The 27648-nt window shown below is 42.9% G+C and overlaps 1 protein-coding gene and 2 non-coding genes across 3 annotated transcripts; all 3 read right to left on the bottom strand.

Moving 5' to 3' along the window:
• Positions 1 to 438: 438 nt before the first annotated feature.
• On the bottom strand, positions 439 to 26901 carry LOC121538469 (elongation factor 1-gamma). Its single transcript, XM_041846508.2, has 11 exons — positions 26875 to 26901; positions 22280 to 22357; positions 21939 to 22019; positions 21296 to 21359; positions 15173 to 15315; positions 11726 to 11869; positions 8503 to 8632; positions 7146 to 7380; positions 1754 to 1926; positions 1274 to 1398; positions 439 to 793 (listed from the first exon to the last, which is right to left on the bottom strand). Exons 1-11 carry the CDS (start codon positions 26884 to 26886, stop codon positions 635 to 637), a joined length of 1344 nt encoding a protein of 447 aa, XP_041702442.1. The 5' UTR covers positions 26887 to 26901; the 3' UTR covers positions 439 to 634.
• Positions 5424 to 5557, bottom strand: LOC121547292. The gene has a single exon (XR_005996515.1). It is a non-coding gene; the product is annotated as a small nucleolar RNA SNORA18 (small nucleolar RNA).
• Positions 21658 to 21732, bottom strand: LOC121547297. Its single transcript, XR_005996518.1, has one exon. It is a non-coding gene; the product is annotated as a small nucleolar RNA SNORD36 (small nucleolar RNA).
• Positions 26902 to 27648: the final 747 nt, after the last annotated feature.

Genomic DNA, 27648 nt, shown 5'->3' with positions numbered 1-27648 from the left:
AGGCTATAATGTACGCAACCAATTAATTTATGGGCAGCAATTTAACCCTTTATTCCATGTCCAGATATCAGCTCCATGATTGCTACACCAAAACAGAATTAAATATCTGAATACTTTCACTGAATTAGCCTGCTCCCAGGTCTGTTTGTGCTCTTGCCAAATCCATTGCTCATTGTTAAGCCCAACAATTAGCCTGCTCCCAGGTCAGTTTGTGCTCTTGCCAAATCCATTGCTCATTGTTAAGCCCAACATGACGACGACTGACAAGGGACACACACACTGGCACTCTGGCTCGAACTGAAAAGAGATTCAGGCTTAAAACGGTGTAGCTAGTTGATGGGATACAACAAGGCAACAAAAATAGTCTAAACTAATACAAGTCATCTACCATTACTTTTTGGGAAATTCTATCACCAAAAACAAATCCAGAAAATGGCATTGTGGAAAACATGTTTATTTGTCAACTCAAAACAACCACTTCTTTTGGACCATTGAGACACAATCCACTCCAACTGAAGATCAGTTTGAGAAGGTCCAAGTGCAGTTTTAAGGTGTTGAATGTCCTCAGGTTAAAGGTGTTGACGTACAGCGGAGGACGTATCCCGGCCATGGTGCCTTCATCCTCCACCGCTGCTCACTTGAAGCACTTGCCCTGGTTAAAGGGTTTACCCACATGTTTAAACTCTCCCTCCCAAGCAAAGTACTCCTTGACCATGGTCTTGGTTTCGGCGCTGTCGGGGTCCAGTTTGCGCCAGGCGTAAGACTCGTAATCAATCTGCCAGTCATCAGACAGCTACACAGAGGGAGAGATTATAGGTGGTCAACTAAACGCAAGCATACAATCATTGAATTAACAACATTCCCAATATTGGGACAGAAGAATTAACCTGTAGGGTTTATAAATCCTTGGTGAGACTATATCAAGATCAACCAAATCACTCAAATGTATATGGTTGTAGAACAGGGTTCTCCAAGAGCACGTTCTCAATTCAGAACTGCAGTAGCCCTCCCACCTCTCTCTGATACCCCTAGGGCCAGTTTCCCAGACACAGGCTAACTTCAGTCCAGGATTAAAAAGCTTGGTCAAGGGAAAATTAAAATGTTTAATCCTGGACTACGCTTAATCTATGTCTGGGAAACCGGTCCCCAGTGTCTCGCCAAGACCGTTCATTTCAGTCAGCTTTATTATTCCACAGTGGAACAACGGACAAGAATTGTCTACTAAAATGACCTTCCACCCCAAACAGCCCCCCAAGGGGAAACAGAAACTCACAGTGAAAGCTAAGTCCTGTCCTCTGAAGATCCAGATTCCAGAAATGCTACTGTCGTTGTTCCCGCCGAACAGGATCACGCTGGCAAAGCCGTTCTTCCGGAGTTTGTCAAGTCGCTGGAACATTCCTGAAAGATGAAGCAGCTCTTAGAATACAAGACTACGACATTCCGTTTTTTGACAATGTTCCCTTACGTGTGGAATCCTTGACTCTAAATACATTGGCGCCAACGCCGCGTGAAAAGTGAGATTCACAAGGAAGTCTGACCTTTCCTGTCGAGTCGGCCCTTTGACGCGTCTACATAACTGTCACTTACAGTATGACTTCCACGTGTCACTACTTTCTAAGGTCTGATGTGTGTGGAGCTACGGCTCTGTGTATTCTACATCTGATGAGGTTACAGGTCATGAAGGTCATGGGGTCAGTGGGAGATGTGGATGTGTGTGTGTACAGCCTATGGATGGCTGTGGTAGCCATCTCACCCATGATGAGGTTGCAGCTCATGAAGGTCATGGTAAGCTCCTCGGGGTATTTGTACTCTCCGTACCAGATGGAGTAGCCCTCCTTGTCAAAGTGTTCCCAGAAGTGGGGCACGGCTACGGTCAGGGTGTCCTCGTTAGAGTACTTCCTCTTGAACTCGTCCATGACAAACGCACTGCAGGAAGAGGAGAGAGAGAGAGAGAGAGGAAGCAGGAGAGATTGAGTTATTAGGTGACTAGATAGTGTACAGAAGTTGATATATACATTGCATTCGGAAAGTATTCAGATCCCTCGACTTTTTCCACATTTTGTTATGGTACAGCTTTCTTCTAAAATTGAATCAAATGAATGTTTTCCCTCAATCTACACACAATACCCCATGACAAAGCGAACAGGTTTTTCATTTTTTTGGTGCTAATTTATCAAAAATTAAAAACATAAATACCTTATTTACTTAAGTATTCAGACCCTTTGCTATCAGACTCGAAATTGAGCTCAGATGCATCCTGTTTCCATTGATCATCCTTGAGATGTTCCTACAACTTGATTGGAGTCCACCTGTGGTAAATTCAATTGATTGGACATGATTTGTAAAAAAGGCACACACCTGTCTATATAAGGACCCACAGTTGACAGTGCATGTCAGAGCAAAAACCAAGCCGTGAGGTCGAAGGAATTGTCCGTAGAGCTCCGAGACAGGATTGTGTTGCGGCACAGATCTGGGGAAGGGTACAAGAAAATGTCTGCAGCATTGAAGGTTCCCAAGAACACGTTGGCCAGTTTGGATCCACCAAGACTCTTCCTAGAGCTGGCCACCCGGCCAAACTGAGCAATCGGGGGAGAAGGGCCTTGGTCAGGGAGGTGACCAAGAACCCAATGGTCTCTGACAGAGCTCCTATGTGGACCTAAAGGACTCTCAGACCATGAAAAACAAGATTCTCTGGTCTGAAGAAACCAATATTGAACTCTTTGGCCTGAATGCTAAGCGTCAAGTCTGGAGGAAACCTGGCACCAACCCTACGGTGAAGCATGGTGGTGGCAGCATCATGCTGTGGGGATGTTTTTCAGCGGCAGGGACTGGGAGACTAGTCAGGATAGAGGGAAAGATGAACGGAGCAAAGTACAGAGAGATCCTTGATGAAAACCTGCTCCAGAGTGCTCAGGACCTCAGACTTGGGTGACGGTTCACCTTCCAACAGGACAACAACCCTAAGCACACAGACAAGACAATGTCGGAGTGGCTTCGGGACAAGTCTCTGAATGTCCTTGAGTGGCCCAGCCAGAGGCCGGACTTGATCCTGATCGAACACCTCTGGAGAGACCTGAAAATAGCTGGGCAGCAACGGAAGAAGTTTGGAACCACCAGGACTCTTCCTAAAGCTGGCCGCCCAGCCAAACTGAGCAATCGAGGGAGAAGGGCCTTGGTCAGGGAGGTGACCAAGAACCCGATGGTCACTCTGACAGAGCTCTAGAGTTCCTCTGTGGAGATGGGAGAACCTTCCAGAAGGACAACCATCACTGCAGCACTCCACCAAATCAGGCCTTCATGGTAGAGTGGCCAGACGGAAGCCACTCCTCAGTAAAAGGCACATAACAGCCCACTTGGAGTTTGCCAAAAGGCCCCTAAAGGACTCTGGTCTGATGAAACCAAGATTGAACTCTTTGGCCTGAACGCCAAGCGTCACGTCTGGAGGAAACCTGGCACCATCCCTACGGTGAAGCATGGTGGTGGCAGCATCATGCTGTGGGGATGTTTTTCAGCGGCAGGAACTGGGAGACTAGTCAGGATCGAGGGAAAAATGAACTGAGTAAAGTACAGAGAGATCATTGATGAAAACCTGCTCCAGAGCGCTCAGGACCTCAGACTGGGGCGAAGGTTCACCTTCCAACAGGACAACGACCCTAAGCACACAGCCAAGACAAGGCAGGAGTGGATTCGGGACAAGTCTCTGAATGTCCTTGAGTGGCCCAGCCAGAGCCCAGACTTGAACCCGATCATCTCTGAAGAAACCTGAAAATAGCTGTGCAGCGATGCTCCCCATCCAACCTGACAGAGCTTGAGAGGATCTGCAGAGAAGAATGGGTGAAACTCCCCAAATACAGGTGTGCCAAGGTGCCACATGTGCCTTAACAAAGTACTGAGTAAAGGGTCTTAATACTTACGTAAATGTCATATTTCAGTAGTTTTTTTAATACATCTGCAGAAATGTCTAAAAATTTGTTTTTTTCCCCCTTGTCATTATGAGGTATTGTGTGTAGATTTAATCCATTTTAGAATAAGGCTGTAACGTAACAAAATGAGGGGAAAAAGTCAAGGGGTCTGAATACTTTCTGAATGCACTGTACTGGCTTTGGACCACTATAGTGAAGGAGTGGTAGAGAGAGAAGAGGCAGATTGAGTTATTAGTAATGTTCTACAGTAATATCCCACAGGGCTAATGGCAGTAGCTATTTATTATTAGTAATGTTCTACAGTAATATCCCACAGGGCTAATGGCAGTAGCTATTTATTATTAGTAATGTTCTACAGTAATATCCCACAGGGCTAATGGCAGTAGCTATTTATTATTAGTAATGTTCTACAGTAATATCCCACAGGGCTAATGGCAGTAGCTATTTATTATTAGTAATGTTCTACAGTAATATCCCACAGGGCTAATGGCAGTAGCTATGTATTATTAGTAATGTTCTACAGTAATATCCCACAGGGCTAATGGCAGTAAATATTTATTATTAGTAATGTTCTACAGTAATATCCCACAGGGCTAATGGCAGTAGCTATGTATTATTAGTAATGTTCTGCAGTAATATCCCACAGGGCTAATGGCAGTAGCTATGTATTATTAGTAATGTTCTACAGTAATATCCCACAGGGCTAATGGCAGTAGCTATGTATTATTAGTAATGTTCTACAGTAATATCCCACAGGGCTAATGGCAGTAAATATTTATTATTAGTAATGTTCTGCAGTAATATCCCACAGGGCTAATGGTAGTAGATATTTATTATTAGTAATGTTCTACAGTAATATCCCACAGGGCTAATGGCAGTAGATATTTATTATTAGTAATGTTCTGCAGTAATATCCCACAGGGCTAATGGCAGTAGCTATGTATTATTAGTAATGTTCTACAGTAATATCCCACAGGGCTAATGGCAGTAAATATTTATTATTAGTAATGTTCTACAGTAATATCCCACAGGGCTAATGGCAGTAGCTATGTATTATTAGTAATGTTCTGCAGTAATATCCCACAGGGCTAATGGCAGTAGCTATGTATTATTAGTAATGTTCTACAGTAATATCCCACAGGGCTAATGGCAGTAAATATTTATTATTAGTAATGTTCTGCAGTAATATCCCACAGGGCTAATGGCAGTAAATATTTATTATTAGTAATGTTCTGCAGTAATATCCCACAGGGCTAATGGCAGTAAATATTTATTATTAGTAATGTTCTGCAGTAATATCCCACAGGGCTAATGGCAGTAAATATTTATTATTAGTAATGTTCTGCAGTAATATCCCACAGGGCTAATGGCAGTAAATATTTATTATTAGTAATGTTCTGCAGTAATATCCCACAGGGCTAATGGCAGTAAATATTTATTATTAGTAATGTTCTGCAGTAATATCCCACAGGGCTAATGGCAGTAGATATTTATTATTAGTAATGTTCTGCAGTAATATCCCACAGGGCTAACGGCAGTAGATATGAGGGTAAAGCTAAACCACAGGTTTGTTCTTTGAGTCATTTCCAATTACTAGAGCCCACAGAGAGGAGTCTGTCAGGATAGACCTCAGTACTAAAGCCCACAGAGAGGAGTATGTCAGGATAGACCTTAGATTTGAACCAAGCGGAGTATTCGAGAAAGCATGACTATTAGTCAACTAACTTTTATAGCCACATGTAACTCATGATTTTCTGGTTGATTAAAGGCCTACTGAAGTCAAACGCGTTGTTTTTCCTGTGTTTTATATATACACAAACTGTAGTTCCACACTGAGGTTGGAATAATATTTTGAAAATTATAAAATGTCCTTTTAGTGTAAGAGCTGTTTGAAAACACCGCCTGAAATGTCAGCCTGTTTTGGTGGGTTAGAGTTTTGGCCTCCCTGGTGACATCACCAGGCATTCAATTAGTTAATAGACCAATAAGAAAGAGTTCCAAACCTCTCTGCCAATAACAGCTTGTCCCCCCCCACTCAGACAGTCATAGCAAAATTCTTGCTTGAGAAATTGCTCTTTGCTAAGAAGCTATTTTTGTTTCTTTTTGGCCATTTTAATTGAAAACAATCACAGGAAGGTACTTAATTGTTACCCAGAAATTATTTGATATCGAGATTTTAAAAAAGGCTGCATTGGACCTTTAAAAAAAAAAAAAAGCTACATTTGTATAAGATAATTATACCATGTCAATTTTAATTCCTCAAAAATATTCAGTTATTTCAAAGGGACTTTGGACAGCTGGCCAAACTCACTGATCCAGCTTTCTGGACCAACCCCCAGTACTCAAAGGGGTTTGAAAGAAGGCGAAACCTATTGGGACCCTGAGGGGTATACTACAAAGTTTAGCTTTTTATTTTAAAAAATGAACCAGGAAATCTAATTATTTCTGGTTGCTAATCAAAGTTACCTGGCTAACGCATTGATCCGGCTTTGTAGTGTACCCCCCTTCGGATCAATGAGTTAGCCAGCCAACTTTGATAAACAACCCGAAATAACTATCGATTTTCTGGTTCGTTAAGGAAGCTAAAACATGTTATTTTTCACCTTTATTTTAGCAGGGAGTCTCATTGAGATGTAGATCTATTTTATGAGGGAGGCCTGCATATACAATTTATAAATACAACGTAATACATACATTTTTACATTTACATTTTAGTCATTTAGCAGACGCTCTTATCCAGAGCGACTTACAGTTAGTGAGTGCATACATTATTTATATTTTTTTCATACTGGCCCCCCGTGGGAAGCGAACCCACAACCCTGGCGTTGCAAACTCCATGCTCTACCAACTGAGCTACATCCCTGCCGGCCATTCCCTCCCCTACCCTGGACGATGCTGGGCCAATTGTGCGCCGCCCCATGAGTCTCCCGGTCGCGGCCGGCTACGACAGAGCCTGGATTCGAACCAGGATCTCTAGTGGCACAGCTAGCAATGCGATGCAGTGCCTTAGACCACTGCGCCACTCGGGAGGTCAAGATGACAAAAACATACGAGTGTATTTTTGGTTGGTTGTTGAGTTAATTTCACCATGACCATTTCAAGCTCATCTTTCAAAAAAAAAAAAAAAAATAGGTTAAATCACAACATTTAGGCTAGTTAGCTGGCTAACTCATTGATCCAGCTTCTTAGTATAGCCCTCATGTATGTGGACATATGACGTACCTCTTTGGCAGGTGAGCGAAGGGGTCCTTCGTTTTGGGTTCTGAAGCCAGAGCTGCTTCACACTCGTCCATCTCCTCCACAGCAGGGGCAGCTTCCTTCTCCTTCTTCTTCTTCTCCTGAGGTTTGCCTGCCTCCTTTCCAGCTTTCTCTTTCTTGGGCTGGGCGTCTTTCTTGGGAGGGGTATCTTTCTTGGGCTGGGCGTCTTTCTTGGGCTGCATGTCAGAGAACTTCTTGGCTGGAGAATAAAGACAGCCATAATAAATCCAGTGTAGTGTCCTAGACTAGACCCAGTGTAGTGTCCTAGACTAGACCCAGTGTAGTGTCCTGTCCTAGACCCAGTGTAGTGTCCTGTCCTAGACCCAGTGTAGTGTCCTAGACTAGACCCAGTGTAGTGTCCTAGACTAGACCCAGTGTAGTGTCCTAGACAAGACCCAGTGTAGTGTCCTAAACTAGACCCAGTGTAGTGTCCTAGACTAGACCCAGTGTAGTGTCCTAGACTAGACCCAGTGTAGTGTCCTAGACTAGACCCAGTGTAGTGTCCTAGACCAGACCCAGTGTAGTGTCCTACACCAGACCCAGTGTAGTGTCCTACACCAGACCCAGTGTAGTGTCCTAGACCAGACCCAGTGTAGTGTCCTAGACTAGACCCAGTGTAGTGTCCTAGACTAGACCCAGTGTAGTGTCCTAGACTAGACCCAGTGTAGTGTCCTAGACTAGACCCAGTGTAGTGTCCTAGACTAGACCCAGTGTAGTGTCCTAGACTAGACCCAGTGTAGTGTCCTAGACTAGACCCAGTGTAGTGTCCTAGTCTAGACCCAGTGTAGTGTCCTAGACTAGACCCAGTGTAGTGTCCTAGACTAGACCCAGTGTAGTGTCCTAGACTAGACCCAGTGTAGTGTCCTAGACTAGACCCAGTGTAGTGTCCTGTCCTAGACCCAGTGTATCCTTGTGTTCACATCCTTTTACATCAAAACAAATGTTATTACCATTTGACCACAACATTAGCATCCATCAGTGCTTGAAGAGGGGCGTACCGCCACCGCTCATAATATAGCAGCTATTGTCCCAGGTCTTCTAGTCAGGATTATTGTAGATTGGGTCTACTTTAACCTGTGCCAAAGTCCTGTGTTATTCTCCCAAAGATTAGATTTCACAACGAGGGGGATGCCTCTGTCATGATAGTACGTCTTGGGTGGGTGACAATTACTTCATATAAGCTTTTTAATTATCTATCTCCATTGAAAACAAAGTCAAAATATTTCTCATTTAGAAATCTATCAAAAACATGTAACTGTTTTTAGATAATGGAACTAGAACAATATGTGGAACAATCCTTCATTCTAAAGTCGGTGCTTACGATCAAACTGAGCCATCTTGTCGCAGAGCTTGACCTCTCCGAGCACAGTCTTGAACTGGGGCTGGTTGACGCAGGTCTGGAACCAGCGGGTCACGTTGGGGTAAGGTTGGCGGAAGGAAGGCTCAAGGACCTACAGGAGGAGGGGGTCATTTAAAACCATGTGGATGGCTCTACTACTGTAAACCAACCATGTGGATAGCTCTACTACTGTAAACCAACCATGTGGATAGCTCTACTACTGTAAACCAACCATGTGGATAGCTCTACTACTGTAAACCAACCATGTGGATAGCTCTACTACTGTAAACCAACCATGTGGATGGCTCTACTACTGTAAACCAACCATGTGGATGGCTCTACTACTGTAAACCAACCATGTGGATAGCTCTACTACTGTAAACCAACCATGTGGATAGCTCTACTACTGTAAACCAACCATGTGGATGGCTCTACTACTGTAAACCAACCATGTGGATAGCTCTACTACTGTAAACCAACCATGTAGATAGCTCTACTACTGTAAACCAACCATGTGGATGGCTCTACTACTGTAAACCAACCATGTGGATAGCTCTACTACTGTAATCCAACCATGTGGATAGCTCTACTACTGTAAACCAACCATATGGATGGCTCTACTACTGTAAACCAACCATGTGGATAGCTCTACTACTGTAAACCAACCATGTGGATAGCTCTACTACTGTAAACCAACCATATGGATGGCTCTACTACTGTAAACCAACCATGTGGATAGCTCTACTACTGTAAACCAACCATGTGGATAGCTCTACTACTGTAAACCAACCATATGGATGGCTCTACTACTGTAAACCAACCATGTAGATAGCTCTACTACTGTAAACCAACCATGTGGATAGCTCTACTACTGTAAACCAACCATGTGGATAGCTCTACTACTGTAAACCAACCATATGGATGGCTCTACTACTGTAAACCAACCATGTGGATGGCTCTACTACTGTAAACCAACCATGTAGATAGCTCTACTACTGTAAACCAACCATATGGATGGCTCTACTACTGTAAACCAACCATGTGGATAGCTCTACTACTGCAAACAGAAAACAGCAACATCTAGGCCAGTGTTTCCCAATCCACTGGGCAAGCTTGTAAGCTAGAGCTGATATGTTCAGTCCTCGAAGGTACTCCCTCGAGGAATGGAGAGAGAAATACTAACCTAGGCTAAATTATAGGACATCAAAGCCATATCGGCTGGTTTCCCGGACCCAGATTAAGCCCAGTCCTGGATTCAAAATCCTTTGACGGTCCTTTTCAATCTCCACTGAAAGTGTATTTTAGTCCAGCACTAGGGTTACTCTGTCTCCGGTAAACCGTCCCCATGTACGAGTCCCAAATGCCACACTATTCCCTATATAAGTGCACTTAATAGGGAGCCAATTTGAGAGACAGCGTATGTTTGTTTATAAATATAAGGGGTTCCCTGATAAAACAAGCCATTGATTAGTTAACTGAAGCTAAATGTGTGCAGTGCAAGAGGTCCTTTTGAGGAATGGATAGGGAAACACCCACCTAGACTAAGTCAGAGAGACATGAAGCCCTATGTACAGTGGGGGAAAAAAGTATTTAGTCAGCCACCAATTGTGCAGGTTCTCCCACTTAAAAAGATGAGACCTGTAATTTTCATCATAGGTACACGTCAACTATGACAGACAAATTAAGAAAAAAAAATCCAGAAAATCACACTGTAGGATTTTTAATGAATTTATTTGCAAATTATGGTGGAAAATAAGTATTTGGTCACCTACAAACAAGCAAGATTTCTGGCTCTCACAGACCTGTAACTTCTTCTTTAAGAGGCTCCTCTGTCCTCCACTCGTTACCTGTATTAATAGCACCTGTTTGAACTTGTTATCAGTATAAAAGACACCTGTCCACAACCTCAAACAGTCACACTCCAAACTCCACTATGGCCAAGACCAAAGAGCTGTCAAAGGACACCAGAAACAAAATTGTAGACCTGCACCAGGCTGGGAAGACTGAATCTGCAATAGGTGAGCAGCTTGGTTTGAAGAAATCAACTGTGGGAGCAATTATTAGGAAATGGAAGACATACAAGTCCACTGATAATCTCCCTCGATCTGGGGCTCCATGCAAGACCTCACCCCGTGGGGTCAAAATTATCACAAGAACGGTGAGCAAAAATCCCAGAACCACACAGGGGGACCTAGTGAATGACCTGCATAGAGCTGGGACCAAAGTAACAAAGCCTACCATCAGTAACACACTACGCCGCCAGGGACTCAAATCCTGCAGTTCCAGATGTGTCCCCCTGCTTAAGCCAGTACATGTCCAGGCCCGTCTGAAGTTTGCTAGAGTGCATTTGGATGATCCAGAAGAGGATTGGGAGAATGTCATATGGTCAGATGAAACCAAAATATAACTTTTTGGTAAAAACTCAACTCGTCGTGTTTGGAGGACAAAGAATGCTGAGTTGCATCCAAAGAACACCATACCTACTGTGAAGCATGGGGGTGGAAACATCATGCTTTGGGGCTGTTTTTCTGCAAAGGGACCAGGACGACTGATCCGTGTAAAGGAAAGAATTAATGGGGCCATGTATCGTGAGATTTTGAGTGAAAACCTCCTTCCATCAGCAAGGGCATTGAAGATGAAACGTGGCTGGGTCTTTCAGCATGACAATGATCCCAAACACACTGCCCGGCAACGAAGGAGTGGCTTCGTAAGAAGCATTTCAAGGTCCTGGAGTGGCCTAGCCAGTCTCCAGATCTCAACCCCATAGAAAATCTTTGAGGGAGTTGAAAGTCCGTGTTGCTCAGCGACAGCCCCAAAACATCACTGCTCTAGAGGAGATCTGCATGGAGGAATGGGCCAAAATACCAGCAACAGTGTGTGAAAACCTTGTGAAGACTTACAGAAAACGTTTGACCTGTGTCATTGCCAACAAAGGGTATATAACAAAGTATTGAGAAACTTTTGTTATTGACCAAATACTTATTTTCCACCATAATTTGCAAATAAATTCATAAAAAATCCTACAATGTGATTTTCTGGATTTTTTTTTCTCATTTTGTCTGTCATAGTTGACGTGTACCTATGATAAAAATTAAAGGCCTCTCTCATCTTTTTAAGTGGGAGAACTTGCACAATTGGTGGCTGACTAAATACTTTTTTTCCCCACTGTATTTGTCGTCACAACAGTAAAAACAGAACATCAAACCTGTTTATAGAGCCAGATCATGCTGCAGGCCACGCTGATATCAGCCAGGCTGACTCTCTCTCCAACCAGGAAGGTCCTGGTGTTCAGGTGACTGTTCAGGACAGACAGAACCCTCTTCACCTCCTCCTTGGCCTGCTCTGTTGCCTGGGAGGGAGACGAGGGGGGTGACGCAATGCAATTACAATGGATACATTACACTGTGCAAGACTAGAGGCTACAGGGTGACAGACATGGCACCAAAAATGAGCTTTGAGCAGAGCAACTTTTAACCAGAACAGATAAGTTGGCTCCTAAGGACACTTCATTTAGCACTAGTCACCTAACCGCCTTTCAAATGTCTTGTTTTACTACAGTGTGAAATTACGTTGCCCATTGCCTCCACCCGCTGAATGTTTTATAGTCATTGCTGCACATCTCAGATGATTGCTACAGCATGTGACTTCACATTCTCTAGATGTTTAAATTCAATAATTTATTATATTGTCATTTAAATAAAACCAGAGAGGAAGCGGTGAACTTTAGACTACTTTGGTAAATTTGTATTTGTATGTATTATTAGTAACTATCTACAGTAATATCCCACAGGGCTAATGGTAGTAGATATTTATTATTAGTAATGTTCTACAGTAATATCCCACAGGGCTAATGGCAGTAGCTATTTATTATTAGTAATGTTCTACAGTAATATCCCACAGGGCTAATGGCAGTAGATATTTATTATTAGTAATGTTCTACAGTAATATCCCACAGGGCTAATGGCAGTAGATATTTATTATTAGTAACTATCTACAGTAATATCCCACAGGGCTAATGGCAGTAGCTATTTATTATTAGTAATGTTCTACAGTAATATCCCACAGGGCTAATGGTAGTAGATATTTATTATTAGTAATGTTCTACAGTAATATCCCACAGGGCTAATGGCAGTAGCTATTTATTATTAGTAATGTTCTACAGTAATATCCCACAGGGCTAATGGTAGTAGATATTTATTATTAGTAATGTTCTACAGTAATATCCCACAGGGCTAATGGCAGTAGATATTTATTATTAGTAATGTTCTACAGTAATATCCCACAGGGCTAATGGCAGTAGATATTTATTATTAGTAATGTTCTACAGTAATATCCCACAGGGCTAATGGCAGTAGATATTTATTATTAGTAATGTTCTACAGTAATATCCCACAGGGCTAATGGCAGTAGATATTTATTATTAGTAACTATCTACAGTAATATCCCACAGGGCTAATGGCAGTAGCTATTTATTATTAGTAATGTTCTACAGTAATATCTCACAGGGCTAATGGTAGTAGATATTTATTATTAGTAATGTTCTACAGTAATATCCCACAGGGCTAATGGCAGTAGCTATTTATTATTAGTAATGTTCTACAGTAATATCCCACAGGGCTAATGGTAGTAGATATTTATTATTAGTAATGTTCTACAGTAATATCCCACAGGGCTAATGGCAGTAGATATTTATTATTAGTAATGTTCTACAGTAATATCCCACAGGGCTAATGGCAGTAGATATTTATTATTAGTAATGTTCTACAGTAATATCCCACAGGGCTAATGGTAGTAGATATTTATTATTAGTAATGTTCTACAGTAATATCCCACAGGGCTAATGGCAGTAGCTATTTATTATTAGTAATGTTCTACAGTAATATCCCACAGGGCTAATGGTAGTAGATATTTATTATTAGTAATGTTCTACAGTAATATCCCACAGGGCTAATGGCAGTAGCTATTTATTATTAGTAATGTTCTACAGTAATATCCCACAGGGCTAATGGCAGTAGCTATTTATTATTAGTAACTATCTACAGTAATATCCCACAGGGCTAACGGCAGTAAATGAGGGTAAAGCTATATGACGCATTTCCAACGGCTAGAGCCCACAGTGAGGAGTCGTCGGCTAGACCTCAGTACTAGAGCCCACAGAGAGGAGTCGTCGGCTAGACCTCAGTACTAGAGCCCACAGAGAGGAGTCGTCGGCTAGACCTCAGTACTAGAGCCCACAGAGAGGAGTCGTCGGCTAGACCTCAGTACTAGAGCCCACAGAGAGGAGTCGTCGGCTAGACCTCAGTACTAGAGCCCACAGTGAGGAGTCGTCGGCTAGACCTCAGTACTAGGGCCCACAGAGAGGAGTCGTCGGCTAGACCTCAGTACTAGAGCCCACAGTGAGGAGTCGTCGGCTAGACCTCAGTACTAGAGCCCACAGAGAGGAGTCGTCGGCTAGACCTCAGTACTAGAGCCCACAGAGAGGAGTCGTGCCCAGACCTCAGTACTAGAGCCCACAGAGAGGAGTCGTCGGCTAGACCTCAGTACTAGGGCCCACAGAGAGGAGTCGTCGGCTAGACCTCAGTACTAGGGCCCACAGAGAGGAGTCGTCGGCTAGACCTCAGTACTAGGGCCCACAGAGAGGAGTCGTCGGCTAGACCTCAGTACTAGGGCCCACAGAGAGGAGTCGTCGGCTAGACCTCAGTACTAGAGCCCACAGAGAGGAGTCGTCGGCTAGACCTCAGTACTCAGAGGTGTGAAAGAAAACAAATGCCATTTGTACCCAGTGGAGTATTCCAGAAAGCAGGATTGTTACTTTTTATAAAGACATCTGATTGATTGACAGACAATCTAACAGTCTGTAACAAGATTAGATATGTCAGTCAGCATTAGGGCTGGGTGGTAAACCGTATTTGACTATATACTGGTTCTGAAGGACCAGTTCGGGTTTTACTTGACCTTCTATAACAGTATTTCAGGGTTTGTTAAACATGATACGGCACTAAATTTTTATAATTTACTCCGTTACACGAGTCGTCTCGCTCCCTCACCAAGCCCCGCCCCTCAAGGAGCCCAGTTGTTGTTGCTCGACCACGAGATCATCTGCCGACCCTTCACCTCTCCAGTCTGAACGGTCAACGCAGCAGAAGCAACAATATGTTGGCGACAACGATGCAGCTTTCCACTTCTTAATATAAATCCACAAAGCGTTCTATAATTACACTATTCGTTTTTTTGTATCTTACTGTCTTGCAAACAGCTAGTTTTGTCTTTTCTTAGCAAGTGTTGCGAAAATAAATCGTGTTCGATTAAGGCTAAATCGCTAGTTAGCTGGCTAGCTAAAACATTTTTTACTGAGTCAGAGCAAACTTAGCTAGCTAATACAGCCTGGTACCAGTGATGGTGTCGGCCTAGATCAGCGTGTAGTTTGTGAAACAGTATCTTCTAAATCAGAGAGGAACAGGCAAAGCATAAATATGTTAGCTAGCTACATTAAGTAAGCGAAAAATAAAATATTTTGCTGGTAAAACAAATCTGAGTGGCTGGTGGACCAAACAGTTAATTTCCCACCGTGGTTGTGATATCTGATAATCTACAGTGTAAGTGCAATAAAGAAGAGCTGGAACACAAGAGAGTCAGCGATAACAGTACATACCTGTTTGTTGAACTGCATGATTCCCAAGGTGGGGAAGACCCACGCAGAGGCTGGAGGGATGATCTCAGCGTCAGCAAAGCTCACCCACTGAAGCACCTGTGACTGGGCCTGGGGACTGCTGCCACGCAGTGCCTCATTGCTCACTGGGGGATGAAGACAGTCCCATAAGATGAGGAATGTGGGCACAGAGCTTAACAGGTAACGCCGTCCCAAACGGCAGTGAATCCAAGCAAAATGCTGCGTGATCTGTATCTTTTCAATCCATGTTTACAAAAAAGGTGGATATGGCGATTTGGTGGACGTTTCAGCCCGGTGGCCTTTCTTAGAAGACACAGTACAGTCATGACTTGTATCCAGGATCAGAGCGGATACTCTACCAGTAGGTTACTGGCGTTAATCCTTATACATTTACATTTTTACAGTTTAGTCATTTAGCAGACGCTCTTATCCAGAGCGACTTACAGTTAGTGAGTGCATACATGATTTATTTCATACTGGCCCCCCGTGGGAAACGAACCCACAACCCTGGCGTTGCAAACACCATGCTCTACCAACTGAGCTACATCCCTGCCGGCCATTCCCTCCCCTACCCTGGACCAATTGTGCGCCGCCCCATGGGTCTCCCGGTCGCGGCCGGCTACGACAGACCCTGGTGCTGTTTCCAATGCTAAGGATGGAACTAGTAACTTGTGTCAATAACCTGTGAATCATCTAAACAGTTGCCATTGATCAGGAAAAATATTAAAGTTATGTTAACTGTTTGCTAACAGTAGTTATTCCCCCCACCCCTCAATGATTTCAGTATTTACCAACGTTTAAGAAGCATAGAGGTTAAACAATTTCGTTTTGTTTTCTGTGTGAGGTTTACCTATAGCCTTGCGTGGAGGAAACACAACAAGGCCTCAAACCATCTCAGTTCTCTAGCACAGGGTTTCTCCAAACACAGTCATGGGGCCCCCCTGGTCGCACATTTAGGTTTTTTGCCCAAGCACTAAACAGCTGATTCAAATAATCAAAGCTTTATGATGAGCTGTTTATTTGAATCAGCTGTGTAGCGCTAGGGCAAAAAAACTAAACATGCACCAGGGGGGGGCCCCCAGGACAGAGTTTGGGAAACCATGCTTTATTAGACACTACAGGAGAGGACAGGGCCTCAAACCATTGCAGTTCTCTAGTAGCCTTGGGGCGGTATGCAGATTTTCATACCATCATACTGTTCTTCTGCCATCCCAGGATTTACGGTATTATCGTCATAGCACACAAAGGGGGCGCTAGAAACAAAAAGCCCACTGGGCGTCAATTACCAGAATGCTAACAAAATTAGCACAAGTAATCTTGAATTCCCATGGACGCTTTTAGCTAAATGCTAACAACCGCAAAATAACAACGTAATTGCAAAGACAGGCACATCCAGCTCATGAAGTTATAAAAGTATAGCTAGTAGCCATTTATAGCTAGTGGACATTTACAAGCGAAAGTGAACGAGAGAAATTGTGCAAATAAAAAGAGTTGACGCATGCTTGTTTGAAGGAAGAGCAGCATGTGATCACAGAGCAGAGGGGAGGAGAACAGAGGAGGAAGAGCAGCATGTGTACACAGAGCAGAGGGGAGGAGAACAGAGGAGGAAGAAAACAATAGCAGGAAGCACTAGGGAAAAAACACACTAGCGGGAAGTACTAGGGAAAAAACACACTAGCGGGAAGCACAGTGGGGGAAAACACACACTAGCGGGAAGCACAGTGGGGGAAAAAACACTAGCGGGTAGCACAGTGGGGGAAAAAACACTAGCGGGAAGCACAGTGGGGGAAAAAACACTAGCGGGAAGCACTAGGGAAAAAACACACTAGCGGGAAGCACAGTGGGGGAAAAAACACTAGCGGGAAGCACAGTGGGGGAAAAAACACTAGCGGGAAGCACAGTGGGGGAAAAAACACTAGCGGGAAGCACTAGGGAAAAAACACACTAGCGGGAAGCACAGTGGGGGAAAACACACTAGCGGGAAGCACTAGGGAAAAAAACACACTAGCGGGAAGCACTAGGGAAAAAACACTAGCGGGAAGCACAGTGGGGGAAAACACACACTAGCGGGAAGCACAGTGGGGGAAAAAACACTAGCGGGAAGCACAGTGGGGGAAAAAACACTAGCGGGAAGCACTAGGGAAAAAACACACTAGCGGGAAGCACTAGGGAAAAAACACACTAGCGGGAAGCACAGTGGGGGAAAAAACACACTAGCGGGTAGCACTAGGGAAAAAACACTAGCGGGAAGCACAGTGGGGGAAAAAACACTAGCGGGAAGCACTAGGGAAAAAACACTAGTGGGAAGCTCTACAGAGAACTCACCCAGAGATTTTTGACTCCTAAAATACAGCAGAAAACTAACACTGTCTCTTTATTAACTCAGTCACTTCCTTATACAACTAACAAGAAACCAACCAAATACACAGCCGGAGAGTACAGCACATCTTAGACAGTCATAAGATATCTGATGAGAAACAGTTAGTAGTGAATGGCATACTTCATCACCTCATGTGAGCCGCACAACCAAGAGAGACTCACTGATAGATATAGAACACTATGGACTCACTGATAGATATAGAACGCTATGGACTCACCAACAGAGACTCACTGATAGATATAGAACGCTATGGACTCACCAACAGAGACTCACTGATAGATATAGAACACTATGGACTCACCAGCAGAGACTCACTGATAGATATAGAACGCTATGGACTCACTGATAGATATAGAACACTATGGACTCACCAGCAGAGACTCACTGATAGATATAGAACACTATGGACTCACCAGCAGAGACTCACTGATAGATATAGAACGCTATGGACTCACCAGCAGAGACTCACTGATAGATATAGAACACTATGGACTCACCAGCAGAGACTCACTGATAGATATAGAACACTATGGACTCACTGATAGATATAGAACGCTATGGACTCACCAGCAGAGACTCACTGATAGATATAGAACACTATGGACTCACTGATAGATATAGAACGCTATGGACTCACCAGCAGAGACTCACTGATAGATATAGAACACTATGGACTCACCAGCAGAGACTCACTGATAGATATAGAACACTATGGACTCACCAGCAGAGACTCACTGATAGATATAGAACACTATGGACTCACTGATAGATATAGAACACTATGGACTCACTGATAGATATAGAACGCTATGGACTCACTGATAGATATAGAACACTATGGACTCACCAGCAGAGACTCACTGATAGATATAGAACGCTATGGACTCACTGATAGATATAGAACACTATGGACTCACTGATAGATATAGAACGCTATGGACTCACTGATAGATATAGCACACTATGGACTCACCAGCAGAGACTCACTGATAGATATAGAACACTATGGACTCACCAGCAGAGACTCACTGATAGATATAGAACGCTATGGACTCACTGATAGATATAGACACTATGGACTCACTGATAGATATAGAACGCTATGGACTCACCAGCAGAGACTCACTGATAGATATAGAACGCTATGGACTCACCAGCAGAGACTCACTGATAGATATAGAACGCTATGGACTCACTGATAGATATAGAACACTATGGACTCACCAGCAGAGACTCACTGATAGATATAGAACACTATGGACTCACCAGCAGAGACTCACTGATAGATATAGAACACTATGGACTCACATGACTCACCAGCAGAGACTCACTGATAGATATGGAACACTATGGACTCACTGATAGATATAGAACACTATGGACTCACTGATAGATATAGAACACTATGGACTCACTGATAGATATAGAACACTATGGACTCACTGATAGATATAGAACACTATGGACTCACTGATAGATATAGAACACTATGGACTCACTGATAGATATAGAACACTATGGACTCACTGATAGATATAGAACACTATGGACTCACTGATAGATATAGAACACTATGGACTCACTGATAGATATAGAACACTATGGACTCACTGATAGATATAGAACACTATGGACTCACTGATAGATATAGAACACTATGGACTCACCAGCAGAGACTCACTGATAGATATAGAACGCTATGGACTCACCAGCTCCAGCTTTCTCCTGTTGTGCTCTTTACAACGAACACGTGACTGGCTGCTGTTCTGGGGAACTACGGTAAGCTTCATAATGAAAAATAAATGTGACAGGCAAAATGAATAACGCAATTTGCTTTATCTCCTACCATATTGCACAAGTTGAATGCAGGTATTTCCTTAAGTAGCTACAAATATTCAAAATGTATTGGGGAAAACGTCAAAGAAATAGTTAACGGTATTGACAGTATTAAAAACCATCCCGTGGCTATTTCTAAATACCTCAGTATACCTCCCAACCCTCCTCTCTAGCATACACTACCGTCTGCATAACAACTACAGAGATAAGATTTTTTTTATAAATCTCACATGGATTTTGTGTATGCATTTTTCATGATAGCGGATCTAGCTTTGCATATTAGATATTGATAAATGAGGCCTCTGGAGAGATACTGGCTAAACAGGCTTGGGCTGTCACCCAATTCTGCAACCTTGTTAAATCCATGTGAGAAAGTGTGCAAATGTACACTGGAAGAAGGGTGGAGAATGGGGCTGAAGCCCAAGATTGCACCCCCAAAACAAAACACCCGACGCAGCCAATCAAGTTCATGATTGGCAGCTGATTAGTAGAATCGGATGTTCAATTATGGCAGTTGGAAACCAAACCCTGTATGAGGGTAGCTATCAAGGAGGAGGGTAGCTGGCCACCCCTGTCTTAAAGGATCAAAACAATCCATCTTCAGGCACTTATAGTCCACAGAAAATGTGGAAGGGCTAGAGTACATAATGCCAAGTCCCAAATGACCTCATATTCCCTACATAGTGCACTACCCTATGGCCAATGTTCCCTCTAAGATCAGCACACAGAATAAATATCAGCCCGCGCAGAGAAGCACGAGATTGAACTTCAGTCAACTTTCAAGAGTTTCCCCCGTTAGTTAACAGTATCAAAGTTTCCCTTTACTGTGGGAATTGTAATAGAATCAACGCAACATTAGCCACTTTCAATCCAACATACCGAAACAAAAACTATGGAAGACTTATTAATATGCCAAGCTAATTATGCAAGAGATTTTGGTTGTAGGCAGAACGAATCGGAGTAGGATTCTATTGCTTAGACAGGCACGACTCAACCAATCAGAGCTGCAGTAGGCCTATATGCAAATAGACCATTGCCATTTATGGATATGTGTTTCAATCACTTTGAACTGGACTGTGTTTACAGCATGAGTGGTTGTGAGTAGATGCGCTTGTTTTGAGATCAAAGCGAGAGCTGCACATTTTGTTCACATCCTTTGCTAGTTAGTGATCATTTGTAGTCAGCAATAGGGGAGTGAATCCTTACAAGAGCACTTGTGCATTTTTAGCCATCTTTGAAAAGCGAGTCTGGTAAAGAGCTTTTTTTTTTTTGCCTCAAAGTCGCAGTGATTTACTTTGAGACAGGCTTGAATAAGCCAAGTAGCCAATAGGTATAGGGTAGCATACATTCTCTGATTCTCTGTAATAATGGTATGGGAATAATAATGCATTTGATTTTGTTTCTTGCATGAAACACCACAACAACATTTTCAGTCACCTCCTTGTCTGAAGGTCAAGTGGATAAACAGGTTAGTGTCAAGCCCTGCATGTTCTAAAAAAAAGTCTAATGGAATGTAGGCCTATATTGAACACCACACATTGGCTGCTACTGTAGGCTGAATGATAGAACAGCTGTTTCCATGTTAAAATGTTATGGGATGCATTTTCTCCATTGTTTTTGATGGTAGGCCACTCTGGTAGGCCTACATTATGATCAAATAGTTTTAACAGTGGCTAACTTAAAGCGGGTACAGCCTCAGTGTTCACAGTAAACAACACGCCGGAAGTTGCACAGAATTTTCACAACGTTGAAGTTTGCGCTCAGCAGACCTGAACTTTGAGGGAACACTGCCCTATGGCACCTGGTCAAATGTAGTGCACTATATAGAGAATAGGATGCCATTTGGGACGTATCCACAGAAAAATACGGGATGTGAAAAGGAGACTTACGGTAGTGAGCAATGGCATTACTCTCGAAAAGACAGAAGCCGTCGTCGCCCTGAAAGGCTGGAACCTGATGAGGGGGCCGGTTTAAAAAAGGAAAACAGATTCAGTCATTTATTTGATTAGCTTGAGTCCATTTTCAACACCTGTCCTAGATGGGCGACACCAACATTATTTTATTTTTTTTTTTACTCTATGGGAAAATACAGCATTGATATGAAACCCATGTTCAATCTAGCTTGGGCACCAGTCTGTTTGTGCCATCATGCAGTGTTTGGCATGACAAGGAGTTGATATGAAAGCACAAACAGATCTGGGACCAGGCTATGATCGACCCAGAAGTCTTAAAATAGTAAATGCTTACGTCTGATGCTCAGGGTTAAAAAGCTCAAATGAAAACTTCATGATTATTTCAGGTGAAGAAATTCAAAACATCATTGCATCATACAAACTATGTTGGTAATATAGGCCTGCTACCACAGACAATACAAAATCGTATCATCCAAGTTCAAGGACACTGTAAACCACGGCAGTATCCCAAGTGGCACCCTATTCCCTATATAAGACCCTGGTCAAAAGTAGTGCACTGTGTAGGGAATAGGGTGCCATTTAAGACAGATCCCATTACAAAACCGATGCAGAAACCGACCTTGCCCAAGGGGAAGTTGTTGAGGAAGGCAGGGGTACGGTTCGTCTGCCCAAAGGTGAAGGCAGGGGCGCTGCTGGCCACCTTAGAGAGAGATGAGATGATACTTTATTAATCCCAAGAGGAAATTAGGCTGTGTTTACTCAGGCAGCACAATTCTGATATTTTGACCAATAACGGGCAAAATAACTGATCGGTCAAATTACCAATTGGTGGCAAATGATCAGAATTGGGCTGCCTGTGTAAACGCAGACTTAGTTTGTCATCCTTACAGCCATAGTAAAAACAATCACAGGACAATAAGAATAAATACATATGATAAGGCAGGTCGAAACGTGCAGTACCTTGAGGCGTGCCCCACTGTACTGGGCTGCAATCTGAGCCTTGAAGGCTCTCCAGTTCTCTGGATACGTGTACAGAGTCTGTGGACGGGAGGAGAGGGAACCATCACAACTATATTAAAATGGGGGGGGACCCCTGTACACAGCAGTCCATCTCGATCCAGGTGGTGGTTTAGGTAGGATCGACTAGTAGAATCACTAGTAGCTACATCACTATGGGGTTTTTAACAGTAGGCTATGTAGAGTGTTCAATCAAAAAACATATTTTGACCAATGTGTCAAATTATGTTAATAATATGTATAATTGTGTATATAAACAAAACTTATTGGAGTTTTTATACCCTTGTAGGATGACCAAAATTAGGGTGACTTAATCAATGGAGGCCAGAGAAAAATAAAGTGGTCAAAAATCAGGAAAACAGCATTGCGTCAGTTGGGCTGGATGCTGTGAGAGAGTTAAGGCTACCTGAGAGGCTCACCGTTGAACTCCTCATATTTCTTCTCCAATCAGGCGGATATAAAACAAACAATAGAGGATTGGCAGATATCGATTGCGACATGACATGTAGCATTTTCATATTTTAGTATATACGCTTTTCAGATTAATGCCAAATTCCTGTTCTTTTTTTCAAAGATTTCTCACAAAAACAAGCGTATCTCTGTGAAATGTCAACGTAGCACTGAGAGCACAGCAAACGTTTTTATCTTCGAAGCCTTTTACATTGAATTCAGGCTCAGCGTCGCGTTAATTTTGCGACCCGTGGAAACCACTTTGCAAACGATAACCACATGTAAAATACTCAAAAGTCGCTGTGAGAAAGCGGCGCCGCGCGGTCAACAGAGCTCTGTGATTATTATTGGCTGTATTAGGTTACGAAATTCAACTTTTTTGGATATAAATGTCGATATGTTAAGAGAAAGATCCCACTCAACGATTCAGAACATGAATAATCATATTTGTCTTGGTAAAATGTATTTTATAACACAAGGAAGTGAAACGTAATTACCAAAGCTTGTTTTCAACCACTTGGGGCAGAGTGTTCAGACACCCTACAGTATGGGACAGTTTCCCGGACACAGATAAAAAAGCCTAGTCCTGCTTAGGGCTGTTGCGGTGACCGTATTACCGCCACACCGGTGGTCACGAGTCAAGAAGGCAGTGAAATTCCACGTGACTGTTTAGTCCCGGTAACTATGCTTCTCCAAGCGCTGATGCTTCTGCTGGTCATTAGTAGCCTACCAAACTTGCTAACTGCCTGGTACTCAGCACTCTATTGTCCCTCTAATCACTCTGACATCAATGCAAATGTAATCAAAAATCTAAATCAAACACTTCATGTTTGTTGCGCAACATTTCTATAGGCTATGGAATTGCGTGAGAAAACAGAGTTTTGATGGCCTCTATTAAAAAGAGGAGGATCCCATCAGCTTTCTATAGGCTAGGCCTACTATATTTATTTCTCAACTTTCCTAATAGTAAGTTCATTGCTGCGCTTTACAACAGGAGTATAGCCTACCTGGCTTGTGAACGATGCCCAGTGTGTGCAGTAAGGCAAGAAACACTGCATGCCTTTTTTGGGGCAATTTTTTCAAATCATAGTCGCACACCTCATGTAGACTAGCCCATAGGCCTATGTTTTGATAAGGTTTGTATCACAACTGAAGTGGCCAAATAACTTCTTAAAATTGAGCACATTAATCCGCATTACAACCGGTGTAGAGCCTACCGTTCTGATCTGTTGCATCAGCGTCATTGTGTTTAAAAGGGTTTATTGATGCTAGTGGTTGTATTAATTTGGGATCTATCGCATCCCACAACTGTCCCAGACTATGTATGGAATAGCTATTTCTCGCACTGAAGAACAAGTTGACCAACAGAATATGTCAACTTTGGTACTATGGGGGATAGTAGGTTGACATAGGCTAGTGCTTTTGCTGTTCGTTAGGCCTACTCATCTTGTTGGCTGACAATATCTTCAATATGGGCCTTGGAATTCGATGAAGCGCGCAGTTGCGTCCCCGATGTGTCGGTCTTCACTTGTAGCCTACTTCGGAGCTGAGATGCCTGTGAGAAGGACCCGATCACGTGACGGGCTTAGCTAATAAGAATTGAGATATCTGAGAGAGCCGTGTGAGTGAGAGGTGCTTTGGAGCAGGGCAACTGGCAGCCGGGAGAAGGGAATTATAATATTCAGCCCAAGGGCACGATGGCCACTTGCCTGTAAAAGGCATGGAAAATTTTTAGGGGCCATTACGGCCACACAAGGGGAATACCACGAGAAATTCAAGGCCTGGTGAGAATATTATCAAGTGCTTGTCAAATTGTGAATGAGAGACTGATGAAGTGTGTGCAGCCTGAGCAGGAAACAGAGCAGAACTCATGCCTTTCATGCAACTTTTTTGAAATCATCATTAGAGTCACATCATGCAGCCTTAGAATGTATTAAAAATCCAAACTTATACCCCAACATTTGTATCACAACAAAGGTTGCCAAAATAACTAAATTAAGCATATAGGAGGAACTGTTGATTTGTTAACCGCTCAACACAAAATTGCCTCATGTGGCCACTCCCTCAGAAATCGTTTGGAGAAAATATCCTTTCTATTTTATTCAGCTTTGTTCAATTGTACTCTACATACTATAAAATAATGCCACGGAATTCTAGGCAAATCTTGTCTGCTAAACGAACTACTGTAACCCACAGCCATAGCCAGATCAGGGCCTAACATAAGGACAACTCAGAGTACACTATTCTGTTCTTCTGAAATAGACTACATTTTCTTCATATGTTTCTTCAGACCTGTCTAAAATAAATAATGGATTTATTGTGATGGTGTAGGCTATATTACAATTATTTATTATAATGTTGTTTTATGTAGATGTTCCAAAGGTCTGCATCAGGCTTATAGGCTATGGGTGGAAACCAGGAGATGATAAACCTGTTTATGTTCATTAATGGTCAATTACAGTGAGACCGGCAGTTATTTGCTTGAAAAATCACCAGCTGACAAAAATTCATGACCGCCACTGCCAATTCAGATTATTCATTGACACGGGCATTTAGACAATGACGTAAATTACTTGGAACAGGCCTGGTGGACATACAATAGCGATGCCTACATCCGTTCTCACCACATCATCAATGGTAGGAAATAGTCCTAGATGTATCCCAAAGGCCGGTAGATGGCGACATGGAGTCGTTCCATTTTACCGTCAAAGCGAACGTATGCAGCCGGCTATTATACTCGTATTACATTAACGTCATTTAGCAGACGCTCTTATCCAGAGCGACTTACAAATTGGTGCATTCCTATCCCATGTGGACCGGTTCGTACATAAAACATTCTCCAGTCAGGCTGCAAAGGAATGGATTTCCTCCCTAACAAGATGTAATGGCGAGTAGGCATAAAAAAAAAAAACGGGGCAAATATGCCCACTTTCTTTATAAAACATCATTTTCTACCATGCTATTGGCTAATGCTACTTCCATATGTTGTGCCCAGCGTTTAGCCAGGGATAAACAGACTGCTGCAGCCCGATTGGCTAAACGCAATACGCAACATCCGAGACTTCCATTCCTAGATATTAGTCACTGAATGGATAATGTTTTATGTACTAACCACGGGGGATAGGGGTGTATAGCCAGCTGCATACACTAACTTCGGATGGTAAGATGAAACGACTCAATATCACAATCTGCCAGCCTTTGGGCTAGCCTGGAAGCTGATTACTGGTAAAAGCATGTTAATGCATAGCCAAAATACATCAGGACGATGTCAGTAACAGAACAGCTTATTACATGCAAAAAAATAGCCATTCCAGTGCCAAAAATGTATTCCTAATATCTCACAACAGCTATACAACAACCAACTCAATTAGACCCTGGGTGTTGGGAATCTACAATATATGCAAGCATTATTGGCCTATAGTTACACCCAATGCGGGCAGAGGTTATACCCCTTTAAATTTCACTTATTTGCATTGGCTACTGAACTAGCTAAAAGCAAAGTCATCACGGTACATCACTGGCGGATCACAAAGACGATGCTTTGGCAACCATAATGAATATCCTGCATTGGTAGTGGCTTACCCCTAAAGTTGGCCACAACCCTATCCAAACAGCAAGTAAACGAGTTAGTTTGCCACCTACTGTTAGCTAGTACCACCTACTTTCCATTAGGTACCTAACTAGTTAGCTAAGTAGCCACAAGTATGCTACCCAGAGACTCCGGATGGCAATATTTGGATACTTTGATTGACAAATAAAAGCTGTAAATAAGCCATGACACGCGGGAGGTATAAAATCGACAGCAAGTAATTATCATTCATTATTCGTCACGGACTCTGAAGAACCCAACGTGGCACAAAGCACGGAAAGAGGCGTCATTTTACCACCGCGAATGCTATTACGCTGCATCGTCAAGAAAGACTGTATGAGGGGAACAAATAAACATGGAAATGAAGTTTAAATGGGCTAACTATGTCAGATATACTAAAGGGTAATTGATAAGTTGACGGATGGGGCAGATTCTGTACAGATGGTTGCTGAAATGCAAATAAAAATTCAGTGACAAAGCATCTCTCCATCTTACTCACCCCTGTCGCCATCTTTAGGACGAGAGAAAGGAAGAACCAAGGCGCACACCAGTGACGTATTTACTGCCTGTTGGGGCGCGTCGCTGAAATCAAACGTTGACTGAAAATGCTGGAATTAAATGGCATTTTGCCCAAACAAGAAAATATGAGCTGTGTTCGAATACCCATACTAACGTACTGTACACTACATACTATTAGTTAATTTAATTATACTGTAAACAAACAGTATCATTTAAGTACTAGCGCTTCGCCTGTCTACCGGAAGTTGCTGCTGTTGCTATGCAACCTCTTGCTAGCATAATATATTACTAGCTAGACATTTTACGATTTCGGGAGTGTTCGTAAATTCCGAGCGTTTCGGCTCTCGGGTCATTCAGAGCGCACACTACACTGGACGCTACCCAGTCTCTCATTAATGCTGTACTGATCCGAGCTTTCTGACCTCACAACGGCAGTCAAGCACCCAAGCTAACTGGCTAGCTGCTTCCAGACACAAGCACCCAAGCTAACTGGCTAGCTGCTTCCAAATACAAGCACCCAAGCTAACTGCTTCCATACAAATGAGAGAACACCTCACTCTGACCATTTTACTCGCCCTAGCAGAGCTGGTTAGGTTGTTTTTATGTTACCCACACTGACGACAGTGCTCTGAAATCGGAGTAGATAGCCAGAGTTAACAATGTCCATAGAGAACGCACAACGACTATACCACTTAACTAAAAATTACGTGAATAATCAAGTCAATAAACGTTGGGTAGTTAGTTAGTTGGCATA

Source organism: Coregonus clupeaformis, chromosome 26 (genome assembly GCF_020615455.1).
Source record: "Coregonus clupeaformis isolate EN_2021a chromosome 26, ASM2061545v1, whole genome shotgun sequence".
Classification (NCBI taxonomy): domain Eukaryota; kingdom Metazoa; phylum Chordata; class Actinopteri; order Salmoniformes; family Salmonidae; genus Coregonus; species Coregonus clupeaformis.
Note: the sequence above shows the minus strand (reverse complement) of the source record. Positions and strands in the feature narration are given on the sequence as shown.

Excerpts from the sequence above, each read along its gene's own strand:
- LOC121538469 (XM_041846508.2), bottom strand. Across the intron at positions 21,360-21,938 it reads ACAACTTCCCCTTGGGCAAG|GTTCCAGCCTTTCAGGGCGA; the intron begins GTCGGTTTCTGC and ends CCCCCTCATCAG. Across the intron at positions 15,316-21,295 it reads TAATGCCATTGCTCACTACC|TGAGCAATGAGGCACTGCGT; the intron begins GTAAGTCTCCTT and ends TTCATCCCCCAG.